The sequence below is a fragment of the Macaca thibetana genome, chromosome 3 (genome assembly GCF_024542745.1).
Source record: "Macaca thibetana thibetana isolate TM-01 chromosome 3, ASM2454274v1, whole genome shotgun sequence".
NCBI lineage: Eukaryota > Metazoa > Chordata > Mammalia > Primates > Cercopithecidae > Macaca > Macaca thibetana.
Window position 1 is genome coordinate 16,349,477 of NC_065580.1, and position 17,576 is coordinate 16,367,052.

Below are 17,576 nucleotides of genomic sequence, written 5' to 3' on the forward strand. Positions count from 1 at the left end.
TATAAGAAATGCAAAGAATCAAGCACACATCTGGGGCTCAGCAGTCACTCTTGTACTGAAGTTACCCAGGAAGTGACAAGCTGCAAGAGGATGCAGCAGAGAAGCGGGCACTCTCAGAGCACAGGAAACCTGGGCTCTGTTGGTTGGGAGAGCTTCATGCTCGGTAGGACAGAAGACATGCCTTCCAAACAACTGAAAGCTTCCCTTAAAGGAGTGGAACCCGGGTGGGGCCTACAGCTCTCAAATGAAAGCTAAGGCAGGAAGTTTATATACAGAATGTCAGTGACTCTGCCAGGCTGTGCCAGGCTGCTGGCACAGAGATACAGGGCTGAGTCCCCCATCTCCGAGGCGTTCACATTCAGCTCAGAGCTATAGTTAGGGAACTGGTGACCTGAGAATCGATCAGGGAAGTTTCCTCTGCCTCTGTCTTCCCCCCGATAATACTGAAATATCAACTGGGGCCCCTGACCGAGTGCCTGTTGGTACCAGGACACAGTGTTGTGCCCAGAGATAGGAGAGCATCTCAGAGTCACTTGCTGTCCTCTCGTTTTGATCAGGTGCGTGGGACTTTGGACGACTCCAGCGTCCACTGGGCCTGTGGGAAAAGCAGGTGGAGGATGAGCTCAGGAGACAGCCTGGAGGCCCTCCCCGAGGTAAAGTGGAGGACACAGGGGTGGGAAAGCTGAGAATGGGGCTGCTGTCCAGTGCACAGGACTCACCTGCTCCCAGGAGATAAAGCAGCGCCCAGCAGAGGAGCCCGGGGCCCATGGCACAGTGGGGCAGGCAGCACTGCACCTGATGCAGGGCTTGGTCCTCCTGGGGAAGAGCTGAGTGAGTTCTGGGCCTTGATTTCCTGATGGGAGGGGTATCCTGTGATGTCGCTGTCCTGTGTCCTCCCCAGGCAGGCTTCCTTAGGTCTAGTGCTCCACGGACCCTGGACTCTACCTGTCCTGCAGAGCTGGAGGGATGGGTGAAGGCAGAAGCTTCTGTGATGATACAGTTGATCCTCTGCCTACACCTCCCCACTCACAGGCTGCCTCATCACCCTCTCACCTTCCTCCCACCTAGTGCTGCAGTGCTCCATGCTGGAGCTCACACACCTGCCCATCAGCAGAGGGTGAGGAGCCTGTGATTAAACCTCAGGTTCCAGCTCTTCCTGACTGTCCTCACATCATCTCTCTGATGCTAGATTCACACCAATGTTTCTTATCATATTTTCCTGTCCCAGACAACATTCCCAGCCCCTTTCCTGAGTGGCCAGCGGTGCAGAGTCCCCAATATCAGGTCCATCTGATCAGATCCAAAGCAGACCTGGGTTGTCTGTAAATTATCAAGAGTACAGTTTCCCCAGAAATTATTCTGGGGCCTCATCAGCTCACAGCACAGACCTAACCAGCTTGGGACTCAGCATCCTCAAGGCCATCCTCTATGTAGTGCTCTGGACAGATCCACCGTGCCTTCAGATCCACCGTGCCTTCAGAAGCTGACCCCAGTGTATCATGTTAACTGTCTCCCCTTTTCTCTAACTCCAGAGTGAGTTTGGCTTATGGGAGACAGGACAGCAGAGGGAGGTAGGATCACCATCTGTGCTGGTTTGCAAAATCTATTCCCTTGGCTCCCTTCTTGCTGGGTTAAAATTCCTGGTGCCTGAAAGTAGTCATACAGGAGCCTGAATGCTTAGCCGCTTAGACACTTCTTTCAGCAGATATCCTAGCAAATGGGTCATAATTTTTTTATTCCATAAAGTCCTAGAACAGGACATAATTTTGCCAAGGTTTTTGCTACTTACAACAAGGATAACATTTACTTCAATTTCTGATACCCTGTTCCTCATTTCACCCTGAGCCTTCACCAGAATTGTCCTTCATGCTCTGTTTTCAGCAGTCTAGGCTTTTGCTAGTCTGCTTCTCCGCATTCTTCCAACCTCTATCCATTACCCGTTTGCCCTTAACCAAAACTGTTTCCACATTTTCAGGTACTTGTCATAGCAACAGCCTCACTCTCAGCACCATGTTTGCTTTCAATTTCTTTCCTACTGCTATAGAGAAATTCCACAGACTGGGTAATTTACAAAGACAACAGAATTATTTGGCTTATAGATCTGGAGACTGGGAAGTCCAAGATCAAAGGGCTATAACTGATGAGGGCCTCCTGTTGTTATCAAAGGCAGTAGGAAGGGGAAGCAAGCACCGAAGTCAGAGGAAATGACTGAATTCACCCTTTTTATCAGAAAACCATTCCCAAGACCATGAATTCGCTCCCACAATAAGGGCATTGATCTCTTTCTGAGGGGAGATCCCTCATGAACTAGTCATAACTGTCCCACCTCCCAATACCATCACATTGACAAATTTCAACATGAGCTTTCTTGGGGACATGGAAGCGTAGCACACACATCTACACTGAGTCAGTATTTCCACTCTTATGTCTATACTTAAAAGAAAATTTAAAAAAAGAATGCGTATGTCCACAAGAAAGAATTCCACAAGAATGTTCACAACAACTTTATTCCTAATAGTTGAAGACAGGAGTAATGTGGATCTCCATCAACAGGAGCGTGGATCAACAAGCTGTGGTGTATTTATGCCATGGAATATTAGTCATAAGAGAGAATGACCTACTGATACAACAATATGAATACACTTCAGAAATACTAATTTTGGAGGAAAATAACTCAATAAAAATGTTATATAATTCCATTTATATGGAGTTCAGGAACAGACCAACCTAGTCAATGGTAATTAAAATAAGAAAAGTTTTGGCCAGGCGCAGTGGCTCATGCCTGTAATCCCAAAAATTTGGGAGGCTGAGGCGGGCAGATCATGAGGTCAGGAGTTCGAGACCATCGTGGCTAACATGGTGAAACCCTGTCTCTACTAAAAATAGAAAAAATTAGCCGGGTGTGGTGGGCATCTGTAGTCCCAGCTACTCCAGAGGCTGAGGCAAGAGAACGGTGTGAACCTGGGAGGCGGAGCTTGCAGTGAGCTGAGATCACGCCACTGCACTCAAGCCTGGGCTATAGAGTGAGAGTTGGTCTCTAAATAAATAAAGAAATAAATAAGAAAAGTTTTTATTTCTGGGATAGAAATTGATTGGAAAGGAGCATGATGACACTTTCCTGCACGACGGAAATTTTTTCATAATCATTTCAGTTACTGTTGCACTGGCATATGCATTTGTCAAAATGTACCAGGATGTCCTTGTATTAATATTTCTGTTTTACTCTCTATTGTGCTTTCATAAAAGGTATTACTAAAAAGTAAACAGCTAAATTGCATAAAATATGGGAGTCATTTACAAATGTATGCTTGTATTCTGTATAGCCCAATTTTAAAATGAATCACACAAAAATGAGAAAAGACAGGAACGCACCTATCTGTGTAAGTTATGGAGAATGTGAATAGTGCTTGGTGACTGAAGTGGCAACATTGAAATTTGGCATCAAAATAAGCTCACTGCTGAGTGGGCTGAAAAACAACTAGGACCAAAATCAAGGAAAGCTGTAGACAAACAAAAACCTTAAAAAATATCTTCATATGCTGTTGAAATCATTCTGAGAACCATGAGCTGCTACAAATTTCATAACTTGGAAAATTGGGCATTCATCAGTCTCACAATTGAGACTTTCCTTTCATTTTTGCTTTGAACAGATTGGCCAATTTTTGAATTGATTTTTTTGCCAAGCAAGAAGCTTACTCTCCTCTTTGTGAGTGGGGTCCTGGGTGACCTGGGCCTCCCCCTTTGGCAGCCTCACAGAGGGGAGTTGGGCACAGCACAGACACATGGGCTTCCCTGCACATGCGGTTTGCACTCCCTGTAAAGCCCAGCTGTGGACCTCACAGTCCTGTAGTTAATGGATCCAAACTAAAGAAACCTTGCTTTCAGCTTCACCTGTTAGTGCTAAAGAGGCGTTGGCTTTACCTGTTAGTGCTAAAGAGGCGTCAGCTTTACCTGTTAGTGCTAAAGAGGGATACAGGCTGGATAAAAATAAAAAGTTTGCTCAATATTATTCTGTAATATTTAACAAGAAAATCCATTGAGGAGTTCATGGATTTTCATCCAAGCAAAAGTCATGATAATAGCTGAATTCCTTCCTTAATCTACCCTGATAGGACTCAAACACTGCTCTATGCCCACAAGTACTTAGTACAGACTTATGTATAGTCTCTTTTGTATAATTCTACTAGTCTGTTATCTTCAGGTCTAACGCCACAGTTTGCTGCATCTACTAACATTTTCCTTCAATAGTTTGTTTACTTAGGTGTTTCAGAAATTGTTATCAATATTTTTTGTCCTCCAGAGAACACATGCTCTGTGCCCAATGGAATCTCAGCCAAGGTGATGTTATCAGTAAGACTTACGAAGTTGTAGAATCCCAGAACACTCAACAGGTAAAAGGTGTCACCTGCTGAGACCTGCAGAGAGGATGAGGTGCAGCAGAGATGCACTGGGATCAGGGCACAACCCACCCTTCACTTGTCCCTTTTCCTCTGAGGCAGTTGCTCCTCTGTCTGCACCTGCCCCGACACCAAGGCTGCCTGGCCAACATTCTTCAACTGTAGATCTCATTAAAGATTAGAGGGACTTCCCGCCTCTTGCACAGCTGTAGGTAGCCTGGCAATAACGGAAAACTGCTGCAACATCTGCATAATATTGCATCCAAGCCCTAATTTTTCTTAACCCTTTCCCTCCTAGGCTGCTCTCCCAGAATCCCCAGAGCCCTTCAGATCCCAGTGGACCACAGTGCCGTCTTGTGGCCAATAAGTGAAGTTTCATCATTGTTTATTCTGCAGTGGCCCAAGGAATGCTGGGAAGTGTCTGCAGAGTGAGCTGGAAAAGTATTCCAGAAGCGCCATTCCGCACGTTTTATGAGCAGCTTCCCTAAACCCTAATTCCAACATTAGTTCTAACCCTGACTGTTGCTTTCAGTTACCAATCTTAATATCCCACCCTCATTCTGAATAACTCTTATCACATAGCTCCAGTTATAGTCTAACTTTTTCTCCCTTAAAACTACCATCTAAAGAGAGAGGAACAAAATGAGAGGAACGAAAGGAAGTAATATTTGGTTTTAAATAGTAAGAAAACATGTACACTGAAACACAAAGAGATTATTTAATCTGAATCACTAAACAAAAACGTCCTCCAAAAATGACAATGTTACCCCAACAGTATAGATCAGCAAAAGGTGAAGTCAAATGTCTATTAATAAAAAGTAAAATTGAAATATATAAAATGAGACCTCTTACAAGGCAACAAGCAATGGTGGCGGGAGCAGTACCTAATGCAGAAAATAAGGATGGATATAGCTAAGACTAGCAAAGGGGTTGTTTCAGGAAATGATCAGCTTGTACAATGCACATCCACTGATCTGAGCAGCAAACAGGGAAGAGATGATTCCGGCCAAGGCAGAGGAACAGCGGGAGATGAGAACACGCTGGTGCAAAATAGTGTCATAAGGAAGCAAATCAGCCTGGGGACTGTGGATTACATGACTTTTCTTTCTCCTGTCTCCTGTGACAGCTGAACTGGGCCATTTTCCTCTCCAAGGATTTGTTCCTGCACCCTGAGTTAGATGCCCCTGGGATTTGCTCCTCCTCAGCTTCCCATGGGTGAACTCCCTCTCCCTCCTTGTTCAGCACGGTCTGAAGGAGAGGTCATCTCTCCCTCCCCTTCAATCCCACAGTATTAGGGATGGGCACAGACTTCTCAATCGGCATCAACCTCTCTCATGGCATGCTCACATGCCTCCTAACTGAGCCTTTTCATTTCCACTAGACTGAAAGTTAGATGTGGGCAATGAAATCTAACACCTTTATCATAGGATGCACAAGTGACTACTCTCAAAATTATTGCTGTTTCTTTCACTGCCTTGGATTATAGCTAAACAGGAAAAAAAGGCACAATTTCTTAATGTGACTTAACCACAAAAACCTTCCCAAGTGCCAAAAACAATATAACTACCAAGGGATTGCACTCCTCATTGGTGAGATGGCAAAAAAAAAAAAAAAAAAAAAAAAAAAAAAAAAAAAAACAGAAAACAAAGAAAATTTTGTCAAATACTTTAAAAGAGACCCAGAATTCCAGTCCCTCTTATACAAACATTATTGTACAGCCTCCTTCTAACTAAGAGACAGGCAGAGCCATCCCTGTGCCCTGCACCTGGCAGGAAAGCCCTGCTGGAGTCTGTGGGGAGCTGGCGGGGATGAGCCTTGGTGACTCTGCCCCCAGAGCAGGGATTCTCAGGGAGCTCTGGACAACTTCCAGGGACTCAGATGGAGAGTGGCCATACTCAGTCTTGGAGAGGATAATATGTGGGATGAAAGGAGAATACTTTAGGCTGACCTCTCAGCCTAAAGTAAAAGCAGAGTCATTCCTGACTGGGGTGGAGCTGCTTAGTTTCCAAAGCAAAAAAGTCCTTGTTTCAGGGTCTGTTAGTGACACAGAAGAATAGTGGGGCTATACGTGGTTCACAACCTAGAGTTGCTGCTTGGCCATCTGTGTTCCCAATGACTCCAGCACCTGAATATTCTATGTGAGGAAAGATAATTTGTAAATAATGAACTGGTTCAGGGATACCTTTAGGGACATTCAAAATGGTTGTCATGTTCTAGATTCACATGCTTGTAGCAAAAACAGAGCTACAGAGCAAGAGAATTTGGGAGTTGAATAGAAATAGGAATAATCGAGGCCCCCTTAGATGATGGCTTCTAAGAACAAGAGTAGAGGGGAGATAAATTCTGAGCCCTTTTGTCCCCACAAGACATGGCATAACAGGGACATCAGAAAATACTCCAGTGATGTGCTGCTAAACTGGTTGTCTGTGAAGGTGGGGGCATGGCTGGTAGCATTTGCTAATTTCTGTTGTACCAGCATCCCCACCATGGCAGATTTCAAGCGGCCAACACGGCTTCACTGAATGGGGAGCTGGGAAGAGTATGCCTATTTGGTTCTTCTGAGTCACACAAGTTGCCTCCAGCACATCCCTAGACTCAAGAGCAAAGCTTTCAAAGTTCTTCAATGCTTCCTACTCAACACACTAAAAATGAGGCCACAGCAACTATAGCACACCCGATTATTTTCATGATAGGATCAGAGTGTGAGATCCTGGGTCTTGGAATGGACAAAGGGACATTTGTGCAGAAAAGGGATTTCTGAGTCCTCTGAAGCTGCTGAGACCACAGAGCAAAGAGCTATGCTGGTTGGTTGGGGAGCCACTAGCCTTTGACTTGAAGTAATTGCAATGAAATGTTTCTCCTGCTTAACTTAACAGAATGATTTCGTTAGAACAGAAACCCTATTCCTTCCTATTTGTTCGTTAGTAACGTCTGCCCTTTGCTCCTTTTGCATGTTCATTCTCAGTATAAATTGGAAGCCCTGCTCACTTTTCTTACATGTTCTTGCAGCACCGTTTACAACTGTGGACTGTGTTCTCTTCAGCCTTAGTGTCAGAGCTTGTCCACTGTTAGGACCAGGTGTCTCAGGAGTCACATGGAGGAAAGTGAGAACAGTTAGAGAGGAGGTCTAGGAAGACAAGGAATTCCCATCTGTGCCCTTGCCTTACTTAGTCCCAGGAGACACAGTGCACCCGAGCAAGGAGCGATTTGATGAGGACACAAGAAAAAGTGGGTCCAGAGCAACTCCCCGCCAGTAACCATCATTCTCTGAGGAAAGAAATTTGGTGTCTGTACCACCACAATTTCTGATCAGTGAGTTTGGAAGGACTATGATGCCCCTTCTTTTTTTTTTTTTTTTTTTTTTTTGAGACGGAGTCTCGCTCTGTCACCCATGCTGGAGTGCAGTGGCGCAATCTCAGCTCACTGCAAGCTCCGCCTCCCGGGTTCATGCCATTCTCCTTCCTCAGTCTCTCGAGTAGCTGAGACTACAGGTGCCCGCCACCACGCCCGGCTAATTTTTGTATTTTTAGTAGAGATGGGTTTCACCGTGTTAGCCAGGTTGGTCTCAATCTCCTGACCTCATGATCTGCCCACTTAGGCCTCCCAAAGTGCTGGGATTACAGGCGTAGGCCACCGTGCCCGGCTGATGCCCCTCTTAGCTATGAAAAATTCAGGGCACCTCTGTCATGGCTGTGTCTGGGACACTGAGTCCCAGACTTGGCGAAGTGGGCTGTTGCCGAGGACTCTCAGAAACCCATAATCCATAATCACATCAGCTCTGACCAGTGCGTTTGATTTCATAGATACAAACTGCAGCATCACCCACAGACAAGTGGAAGATTCTATTGCAATATAATCATTGTACTTCTATTTATAGCAAGTACTATATAACACTGTATATTATGAAAAATAAAATAAAAATGAATAGTTTCAATATTAAAAATAAAACACTTCTTGAGTTAAAGTCCTCAGGAAAATTATTTCAAATCAAATGAGTTGGACAACAACGAAAACACTCAGAGTCTAAAAATCAGATTTCCTGAGGGAATCAAGGTGAACTGGCAGCAGTGGTGAATGCATGCCTGTGTGTATCAGAACAGCAGCAATGGCAAATGGAAACAAAATAAAGGGTACATGTGGCTTAAAGTAGGCAGAAGAAATGAAGTCTTATTGTTATCATGATTGTATTTATCACGTAAGGACCACAAAAGTTGCAAAGACCTTTACTTCTACGGGAAGAGAGGTTTGATATTTTGTTGCAGAAAACTTCCAAGGTGACAGGGATAGAAGAGGCTTCAGAAGAAAGATGTTTCTGGTGATGTAGCCTCAGACCTTCCAGATGCCCCAACATATGCAGAAGAGGCATGTTTCCTGCCCTTGACAACCTCATGGATGTGGGCAACACAGCAGCCTCCAAGACCTATAGAAGATGCATGTCTGCCCTGAAGGCCGAGGCTAAGACACCCACTCCTTGCTTGAAGAAGTGAGCTGGTTCCGAGGACTCCTAGAGTGCAGTGGGCCCTGATTGTTTTCACCACCTACATTTGCAGTCACTGTGTTTCAGAAATGAATCTGTGGTCTCTTTCTACCCAAAGGAAAGCCGATGTCCAAATCCACCTCTTTCCCATGAAAAGTGAGGAGCAAAGAGAGGCCTCTGTCAAGGGTCTCTGGGAACTGCAGGAGAGCGAAGGACGAGGTTTGTGAACAGGAAGGAGGTGACTGTGCCACGCTGTGGCTAAGCTGCTGGCACAGAGATACACGGCCGAGTCCTGCTGCTCTGTTCGCTGGATCGTCAGAGTGGAGACAGATCCCTCAGGCCTCTCTGCAGAGAACCGATCATTGGGCAGCCCTGATTTGTCTGGTTGAGCTTTATAATTGAAGTAAGTCAGAAACTCTGGGCCCTGCCCCAGGGCCTGTTGGTACCAATAGAGGGCTGCATGACCCGAAATTGGATCACACCTCAGAGCTACATCCTGTCCCTTCTTTATTACTTTGTACCTGGGAGACTGGGAGACTCCAGCACCTGTGTGATCTGTGGAAATAGAATTTGGCAACAGAATAAGGAAAACATTTGTAATCATCACACACACAGACACACACACGCACACACACACACCTACATACAGAAAAAAAAATGAAACTACTTGGTGTTCTGAGGACTCACCTGTCCCTAGGAAACCCAGGACCACCCAGCAGAGGAGCCTGGTGCCCATGGCAGGGTCAGGCCAGGACGGGGGCGTTACCAGATCAGTGTCACTGTGAGCAGGAGCAGAGGATGACGGACGTCCTTGTCCCCACAGGGCAGTTCCCACAGTGACATCACTTCCTCTCTCAATCCCCAGGAACTCAGGGTCACAGCATTTATACTAGAACACACTTGGGTGACACTTTAAATATTTATAACCTCCGTTTTAACAATATCAATGTATGGCTCATCGTTTTGGGCTCCAGAGCTGTCTGTACCCGGAGGCCTCACACTGCATCTCTGAGTTCATCTTCTCATCCTACAGCCGCTCCTCTGTCTGCTGGACATGTCCTGTAGGATGCACCAACACTGCCCCTAACATAGGGCACAAAGAGGTGAGCTCATTGTCTTTCCTGCAAAACAGGATCCCCTCTGCCATCCCCATTCATGCCCCAGACTCCTCCATTCCCCCAGTTACTGGTGCCCAATGGGACTGTCACATCACATGGGTTCCCTCATGAACTGCCCTCATGCCTTTCTTCTGGGATCACTTCCCACCTTTGTTAACTGTAACTCAGAAAAAATACCCATAGCAAATCATCTCAAGCATAGAGTGACTTACTAATGCTCATCTATTCCATGCCCTGGACTAGGTAACTGGAAACTTCCATATGAAAAACACCAGGACCTAAAAAGTTCTAGCATCTAAGATTTGTTTTACCACTGTCCAATTTAAGACACTGATGGAAGAAAACTACTCAGTTTACTGTTTAGGTCCAATTTATACAAATGAAATTAACATTCTTTACTCTGAAATCATATGTTCTCCTTTGAGTAAGTTAAAAGGTCACACAAATCATGAATTAAACCTACCAGGCTAGACTGGGCCAAGAGAAGACAGAGCTTTTTTCTGGAAAGTCTGTTTCTGGGGTTAGTCAATGTGGTGCTGGAAGGAAGCTGGTATGCGAAGTATTTTTGCTTGTTGGAAGATGCTGGGGTGTGTGATATCCTGGGTACTCAGCTGATCTGGGGGAAGGGTGGTCGGGACTATAATACAAGGGACCAAATGTTGTCAGCAGGATTGTCCTGGGAAGTTGTCTTTCAACCATCTGAGACATGTTTTGGGCTCTTTGGCCCTCTCTGCTCTGTCCTGTTTGGGCGCCAGGTCTCTACATGCAGAGAAGGCACCTCTACCACACAGTATTCTTGCCATCTTCACAGAAATGCAGGGCAATTTCTGCAGATCTGAGGATTTCACTTCGGGTTGCCATCAGATCATTGAGCTGATCAGCTACAAATTCATGAAGCACATTTCTCATACTGCAGAGCTCAAAGAGAGACCAGAGCGCTTGCTTTGCTTATAGAAGAACTGGGTCCAGGAAGGCAGCAAGAGGTGAGCTTCCCTCCCTCTCCACAGGTCGCTGCACTCTGAGCAGGAGTCTGATGTCCCCGCAACTCTAGCAGGACGGAAGCTCAGGAAGGAGACAGAAGCAGGAGGCAGAGCCCTGCCTCTGGGTGGAGTGAGATTCCAGGCACAGGATTAAAAGAACAGTTAGTAGCCAGTGTCTAGAACATCTACATACAAATTGTGTCCACAGTCACCTGGGCGGCACAGGTGTCCCCCGGAGTGGAGTCCACGTACCATGGCAGGTTGAGACAGTTGTTGATCTGGTGCCTAATCTGGGAGAATCCTTCCTGTGCTGGGTTGTGTTAAGTCAACTTTGCAAAGGTAAGAGTCTGATTTTCCCACAATGCCATTTCTCTTATCACTCTGGGTTTGAGATGGTCAAAGATAAATTTGGTAAAATTCAGAAGATGGATATAAAACCGTCACTATAACAATTGGCAGGTCATCGTGGTCAGACAGTGAGAGTCAGTGACCAGCAGATACAGAGGCATCCAACAGACCTAGGAGGTCCTGTTCCTTCTGAACCCTGTGTCCAGTTCATCTTCCCAAATGCTGGCCAACAGCAGCCAGGCTGCCCCCAGTGTTTGGCAGTGCACCTGCAGGGGTGGCCCTGACATAGAGGGAACAGCTTCCCCAGAAGCAGGTCTCCTTGGCCTTTTCCCGTACTCCCAGCTCAAGGTTTCACTGCATGGCCTGGCATGCTCTGATCCTCTCATGTCCCTGCCATTCTAGCCTGTCCTGCCCAGACCTCCAGAAGCCCTGGCTACTGACTGGCTCCTTCACCTTCTGACTTCTCTCCTCAAGACCTTGTCTTCCTCATCTCCTCCCACATATGTGTAAAGTCTAATTCTGATCATAAATCTCTTACACTCTCAAACTTGTAGTGGCCCTGTTTTATTGATGCAAACCTAACGGAGATTTTCTTACCAGAAGTGGTTTCAAGGAACAACCTTTAAGAATGGAATTCTAGAGGTAGATCTCTGATCTGTCTTGATTTGTTGTGGGGGAAGACCCTGAAGGAGAGCACAGAGACCTGGAGGAGGTCTGGTGCTGCAGCCACAAGAGGAAACCTTGAGCCAGGTGTGGACACCAGGATAGTGATTCCCCATCAATTTCCAAGATTGACCTGAGCCCAGCAATCAAAGGGGTGGGCTTTCTTTACTTAATGCTAGATCTATGCCAGGTTATAGTAGATGTAGTATGTTCCTACTATTGGTTCATCCATCCACTCATCACCCACTCAGCCTGTCATTCACTCATCCATTCTCTGTGAAATGGGTCTCCCCACATGTCAGGCACTGATATTGGTAAATGCAGCAGGCACAGCCTTAGCTCTCATGGGCTAAAAAATTAAGCACAGAGACTGGTCGTGGTGGCTCACGCCTATGATCCCAGCACTTTGAGAGACCGGGGATCATGAAGTCATGAGATCGAAACCATCCTGGCCAACATGGTGAAACACCATCTCTACTAAAAATACAAACAAGAATTAGCTGGGCGTGGTGACACATGCCTGTAATCCCAGCTACTCGGGAGGCTGAGGCAGGAGAATCAATTGAATCAGAGTATCAGAGTTTGCAGTGAGCAGAGATCATGCCACTGCACTCCAGCCTGACGACAGAGTGAGACTTTGTCTAAAAATAAAAAAATTGGGGGGAGCACAAAAATAATCAGACAAGTATCTGAGAAAGCCCAAGTGTGCTAAAGGTTACTAACAGACTTGATTCTTTGAGAGCTTATGAGAGGAAAGTTGATCCAAGCTGGGAGGCATGGGATTGCTTCCCACAGGAGGGCTGATCATGCTGAGATCTGAAGCACAGGTAGGAGCTGGCCACTAGATAAAGGAAGGCTCCAGCCCAGGGCAGAGGAAATGGCCTTTGAAGTCTTTGTGATGGGAAGGAAGGAGTCACAGAAGAGGGGTTCCCCCCATGGCTGCAGTAGAGAGGGGCGGGGAGGTGGGGGGTGGAGAATGACTGCTGAGATGGGAAAGGTGGGCCACAGGATGGTGGGGAGTGGGGGAAACCTAGAGAGAGGAAGCAACACGGTCACCAGGGAGAGACAGGAGTCTAGATGGATGTGAAATACAAATCCTGTTTGGGGGCCTCAGACTCAGGATGATGAGTTGAAAAGTAGGAGCTGGGGGAGCCCTAGCCCAACCCCTAAAGGAGAGCTCAGAGGATAGACCAGAGAGAGCAACAAAGGAGACAACTGAGGACCTGGGATCAGCCCAGGCCTGGCTGAGACTGCCTGCAGAGGCGCCTGGCACAGAGCGAGGCTCATACTGTCTGGACCAGTTGGGGCCACTTGGGGTTCCAAGGTTCCTGTTCCAGAAAACTCTGCCCAGGGCATCCCTGAGTCTTGGGTGGGGGAGGAGGGTAGAGCCTCCCTGCTTTCATGTGCGGAGAGGAGACAGCCTTGTAGCGCTGTGGAGTCACTGCTGGCACAAATGTACACAGATGTCTGGGAGGGAGCAGCCGACTCCAGCCTGAGCAGGAAATCCTCTGTGTTTATTCTGGAGACATTGTAGCCATTGGGGACTTCTCCTTTGGTAGTGATACCAGCAGTAACTGAGTAATAAATCAGTCTCAGCCCCATGCCTGGGTCTTGTCGATACCAGAACATGTAGTCATGTTTCATATCCTGGGCACACTGTACTATCATGCTCTGTCCTGTCTTCAGGACCTGGAATTTTGGGGTCTGAGTGACACCAGCATTCACTGGACCTGCAGAGAAGAACAAAGCTGATGCTGCAGCCCCAATGGAAAGGGGCTGGGCCATGAAATCCACACAAGGGTCCCTGCCCAGGACCCACCTGTCCACAGGAGAGAAAAGGCCACACAACACAGGAGCTCAATGCTCATGGCAGGTGCTACAGGACAGAGGGGTCTTCTGGTTCTGTGCATTGATGAAAGGGCAACAGGACTCTCAAGGGAATCATTCTGAGATGTCATTCTCCCTGCCTGGGCCCCAGAGCCTTCTTGTCAGGAGAGACCACGCCCATTCCCCAGATGGTCAAATTCAAGACAAATGCACCAGTGAACAGCTGAGAATGAGAAGGACACATTTGTCTGAATTGAATCAAGTCTACAAGATTTTCATGACTTTTTGGGAACAGTTTGTAATTCAATGTCAATTTTATTTCTTCAATAATATAATACATAGCCTGGTGTTAGTTACCTATGTAGTGCTGTAGTCTAGAGTCTTAGGGAAACTCCTCATGTCTTCCTGGTGTTTTTGATTCCTGTGTCCCAAATATTCCTTCAAGTATCCTTTTCTAATTTGCTTAATTGACCATAATCCTGTTTAAAATCCTTTGTCTATATCGGTTTTCTCTGTTATCAAGTTTCCAAATCCTAGGGGCAGGCTCATCAACATTGGACAAGTTTTGCTCTGTTTCTTCTCAATTCACTGACAGATGGGACTCCTGACAAACCCAGGTGAGCACCTTCAGCTCTACCCAGGGCTCTTGCTTTCCATGTCTGGGGTGAGACCACAGCAGACAGACCCACCTCACGCTGCTGACTGCCCTCTCTGTGTGGATGATGGTGACCACCCAGTGCTGCCCATGATCTGTGGGTACAAAGGTGGCCCGATGCATGAGGGACTTGGGGAGAGAGGTCCGACTTTAAGGTAAGGAAGAATGCTCTGTTTTTATGTGAGATGCCATCTTCCATAGGGAATATCCCTTTGTGCAGGGTTACTGCCATTAATTTAGCAATAAATAAAGTTTAGTAATAAAAAAGTCTCTAATAACCTATCTCGTGATTCCTTCAGGGTTTCACAAGTTTTCCCTGGGGGTTCTCCTTGTCTATTTTCTGGGCTCATCATCTTCTCCTAGACCTAGCCAACACCCTTCCCCCAGGTCCCTCTGTCTACTGAACCAAGCTGCAGGAATTGATTCCTTCTGGCTACCCTCATTTCCATGGTTGCTCAATTATGGGTGGGGTGGTGGGATGGCACAGGGCAAAACAACATCAAGGGCATTATTCTTCCTAGGGCTCTGATTCACTCTCAGAACTATATGCTTCATGGTAGAACCTCATGGTACTCATCACATGTGGATCAACAACCCCCTATCCTCACCTCTTAGCTTACCACCAAGTCAGAGACTCTTAGAGTAGAAAAGGCCTTAGAAATAATCTTATTTCCATTTCCAGGTGTGTTTTGTAAGGTGAACTTGTTACTAACACAGCAATTTGTCCTTAATTTCCAAAGAAATTACTCCCTCAGGTGTGCATCTGTGCTGAGACCTAAAAAATCCATTAGGAGAAGGAGCAGGGTTGCATCACAGTTTCACAGCTTAGAATGTGATATTACATGTCTTTTGTCTTGGACATCCTGCGGCCACTCTGCAGTGTTCCCAACTGACCCTCCCCACTGCCTGTGCTTCCTTCTCTGCTGATTCAAAGAAAGTAAGATCCTCCTAATTTTAGAATGCAGGAACATTTACCAATTTCTGCCCCATAAGAGTCTCTCTTTGAACTCTGAGATATTTATTAAACAAACTCTGACTCTATAGGCTGTGCCATTTTTTGCTTCGCCAACAGTCTTCATAAGGTAAAGGTGATGTACTGATGTTTACTTAACCTTGAAAATAAATTATCCCACCTTCCAACTACTTACAAAGCAAAACTGGCTAAAATCAGATGGGATTCTAGTTAATATTGTTTTCCTCTACATTTCACATATAGGAAGTGACCACTTAGTTGGTTCTCCTCCCTCCCTCATTTTAACAACAGCTCCTCACAGAGCTCCCTGGCCTAGTTTATCTACATCAGAGTCTCTGCTACATCTTGTGATGGGAATAGTTTTATCAAAGCTCAGATCTTCTGGTTCCAGGCCACTAATCGCTTACCCATTCTAGTACCTCCCCACTGCCAACACCATGATGCATGTACCTGCAGTGCTGTAGGGTACACAGTCTCTTAACCCTGGTGTCTGATCTAAAGACAACCCCAGATGGTTCTAGACTTCCCCTCCCTCAAACTCCAGTGACACATCTATCAATTCCACATGGAAGCAAGACAACTGCCCTCCATCTGGCTCCACCATTTATTAGTTCTGAGACCATGGGCAAGGCTATTTGTTAACTTTCCTGGACTCTAGCCTCATCTAGAATCATCTATAAAACAAGACTAACATTCCTCTCAATGCTTTACACACATGAACTGAGATACTGTGTAGCATCTTGTAGGTTTGATAAAAGTCTATCCTTTTATCCCTTCCTGTCTCCTCATGCAGGAGAAACCAATGGAGCTCTCACACTGGCCCTGCTAGGACTATGAGTGATGGAAAAGCTGGTATCATCAGCTGAGTGCTGGGGTGAGGAGAACCTGGAAGCGTAAAGATACCATTCGGTCACTTTAGAAAAGATGTGGCAGAATTTAGGAATCAGGCAACGGAGCGCGAGTGTACCTGTCTACCCTCATTATGCAAAGTGAAGCAGCTAATAGAGCAAGTTAGATCTATATCAACCAATCTGGAACAATAAAGACCAAGGAATATTAACAGAAAACAATGTGCATGTGGCAGGTAAATTGTACAGATGAACCCATTTTCTGTAGGTGTACTTGAGTAGAAAGTTATGCATGAACACAGAAAAGAGGGGTGAAAGGAAGCACACCAGAGTGTTAATATTCATTACCAATAGAAGGTGGGATTGGGTTCGAAAGCATTATTGACATTTTCGTTACATACATATTATTTAATTTGGTTATTAAAAAATCTTAACCACATGCAAGCTTTAAGTTTACACTTTTCATCAGGTGTCAGAATTTGTAGTGTCTAAATGGACAAAGTACAGAAAGCTTCTGTCTATGGAACTCCCTATAAAGGCCCATTTATTTTTTGTAATAAACTGAGGATAAAGTGTGCTCCGTAAAAACACACGAGCTCCTGGTGAACACAGCCAGTCTCTGATTGCTGAGGAGGGTGAGCATCGAGGTCGATACATTTGATGGTGAAGTCAGTTTGTGCTGATTATGAACTAATAAGGTTTCTACCTCTGAAAGCCTGATCACCACGGGGAAATGGGGGATCTCACTCCTTGTTCTAGAATAGGTTCGAATAGCCCCCTGATTGGAAAAGAAAGAGAAATCAGCACCCTCTAGTGCCTGCATTTCCAAACTCAGTGAGAGCTTGTTTCCAGTTACACATTGTTCAAGCTTTAGAAATGCTCTTTGTTTCTGATCCAAGTAGCAGTATTATTACGATGTCAATTGTAGTGATATTCCAGCATTTATCAACAGCACACAGCTTTCTCAAATACAGCTTTAGTGAGTGGGTGGAAGAAAATGCTTTCCTTAGGGAAGATTTTCTGACTTTGGTCTGTTTAAGATTCAATTATTAAAAATAGCTAGTCTATTTTTGGTCTTTATTGCCTAAAGAGTTAAAACTGCATTCGTCTTTAAAGCATTAATGTAAATCATTCTGGCAAAACTGGGGCTTCGGTCTATCTGTGAGCCATCCTTAGTGATTGTATATTGGATTATTTCCACCCAGAATGGCTCTCACAATTCTTCAGGGACTAACACATAGCCCCGCTCTGTAAATGGAGCCTCTGTCTCACAACCAGCCTTTTCTGACT

The 17,576-nt window shown here is 45.7% G+C and overlaps 1 protein-coding gene and 2 gene segments (V, D, J or C); all 3 read right to left on the bottom strand.

Moving 5' to 3' along the window:
- LOC126951110 (probable non-functional T cell receptor beta variable 7-3) overlaps positions 1 to 17,576 on the bottom strand; it is a 632,711-nt gene that overhangs the window by 428,693 nt on the left and 186,442 nt on the right.
- Positions 1 to 17,576, bottom strand: part of LOC126951109 (M1-specific T cell receptor beta chain-like) — a 418,381-nt gene that overhangs the window by 377,334 nt on the left and 23,471 nt on the right. The gene's annotated exons all lie outside the window — the stretch shown is intronic.
- Positions 8,789 to 9,658, bottom strand: LOC126951121 (T cell receptor beta variable 7-7-like). The segment is given in 2 exon segments: positions 8,789 to 9,429; positions 9,562 to 9,658. Coding segments are annotated over 2 exon segments (531 nt in total).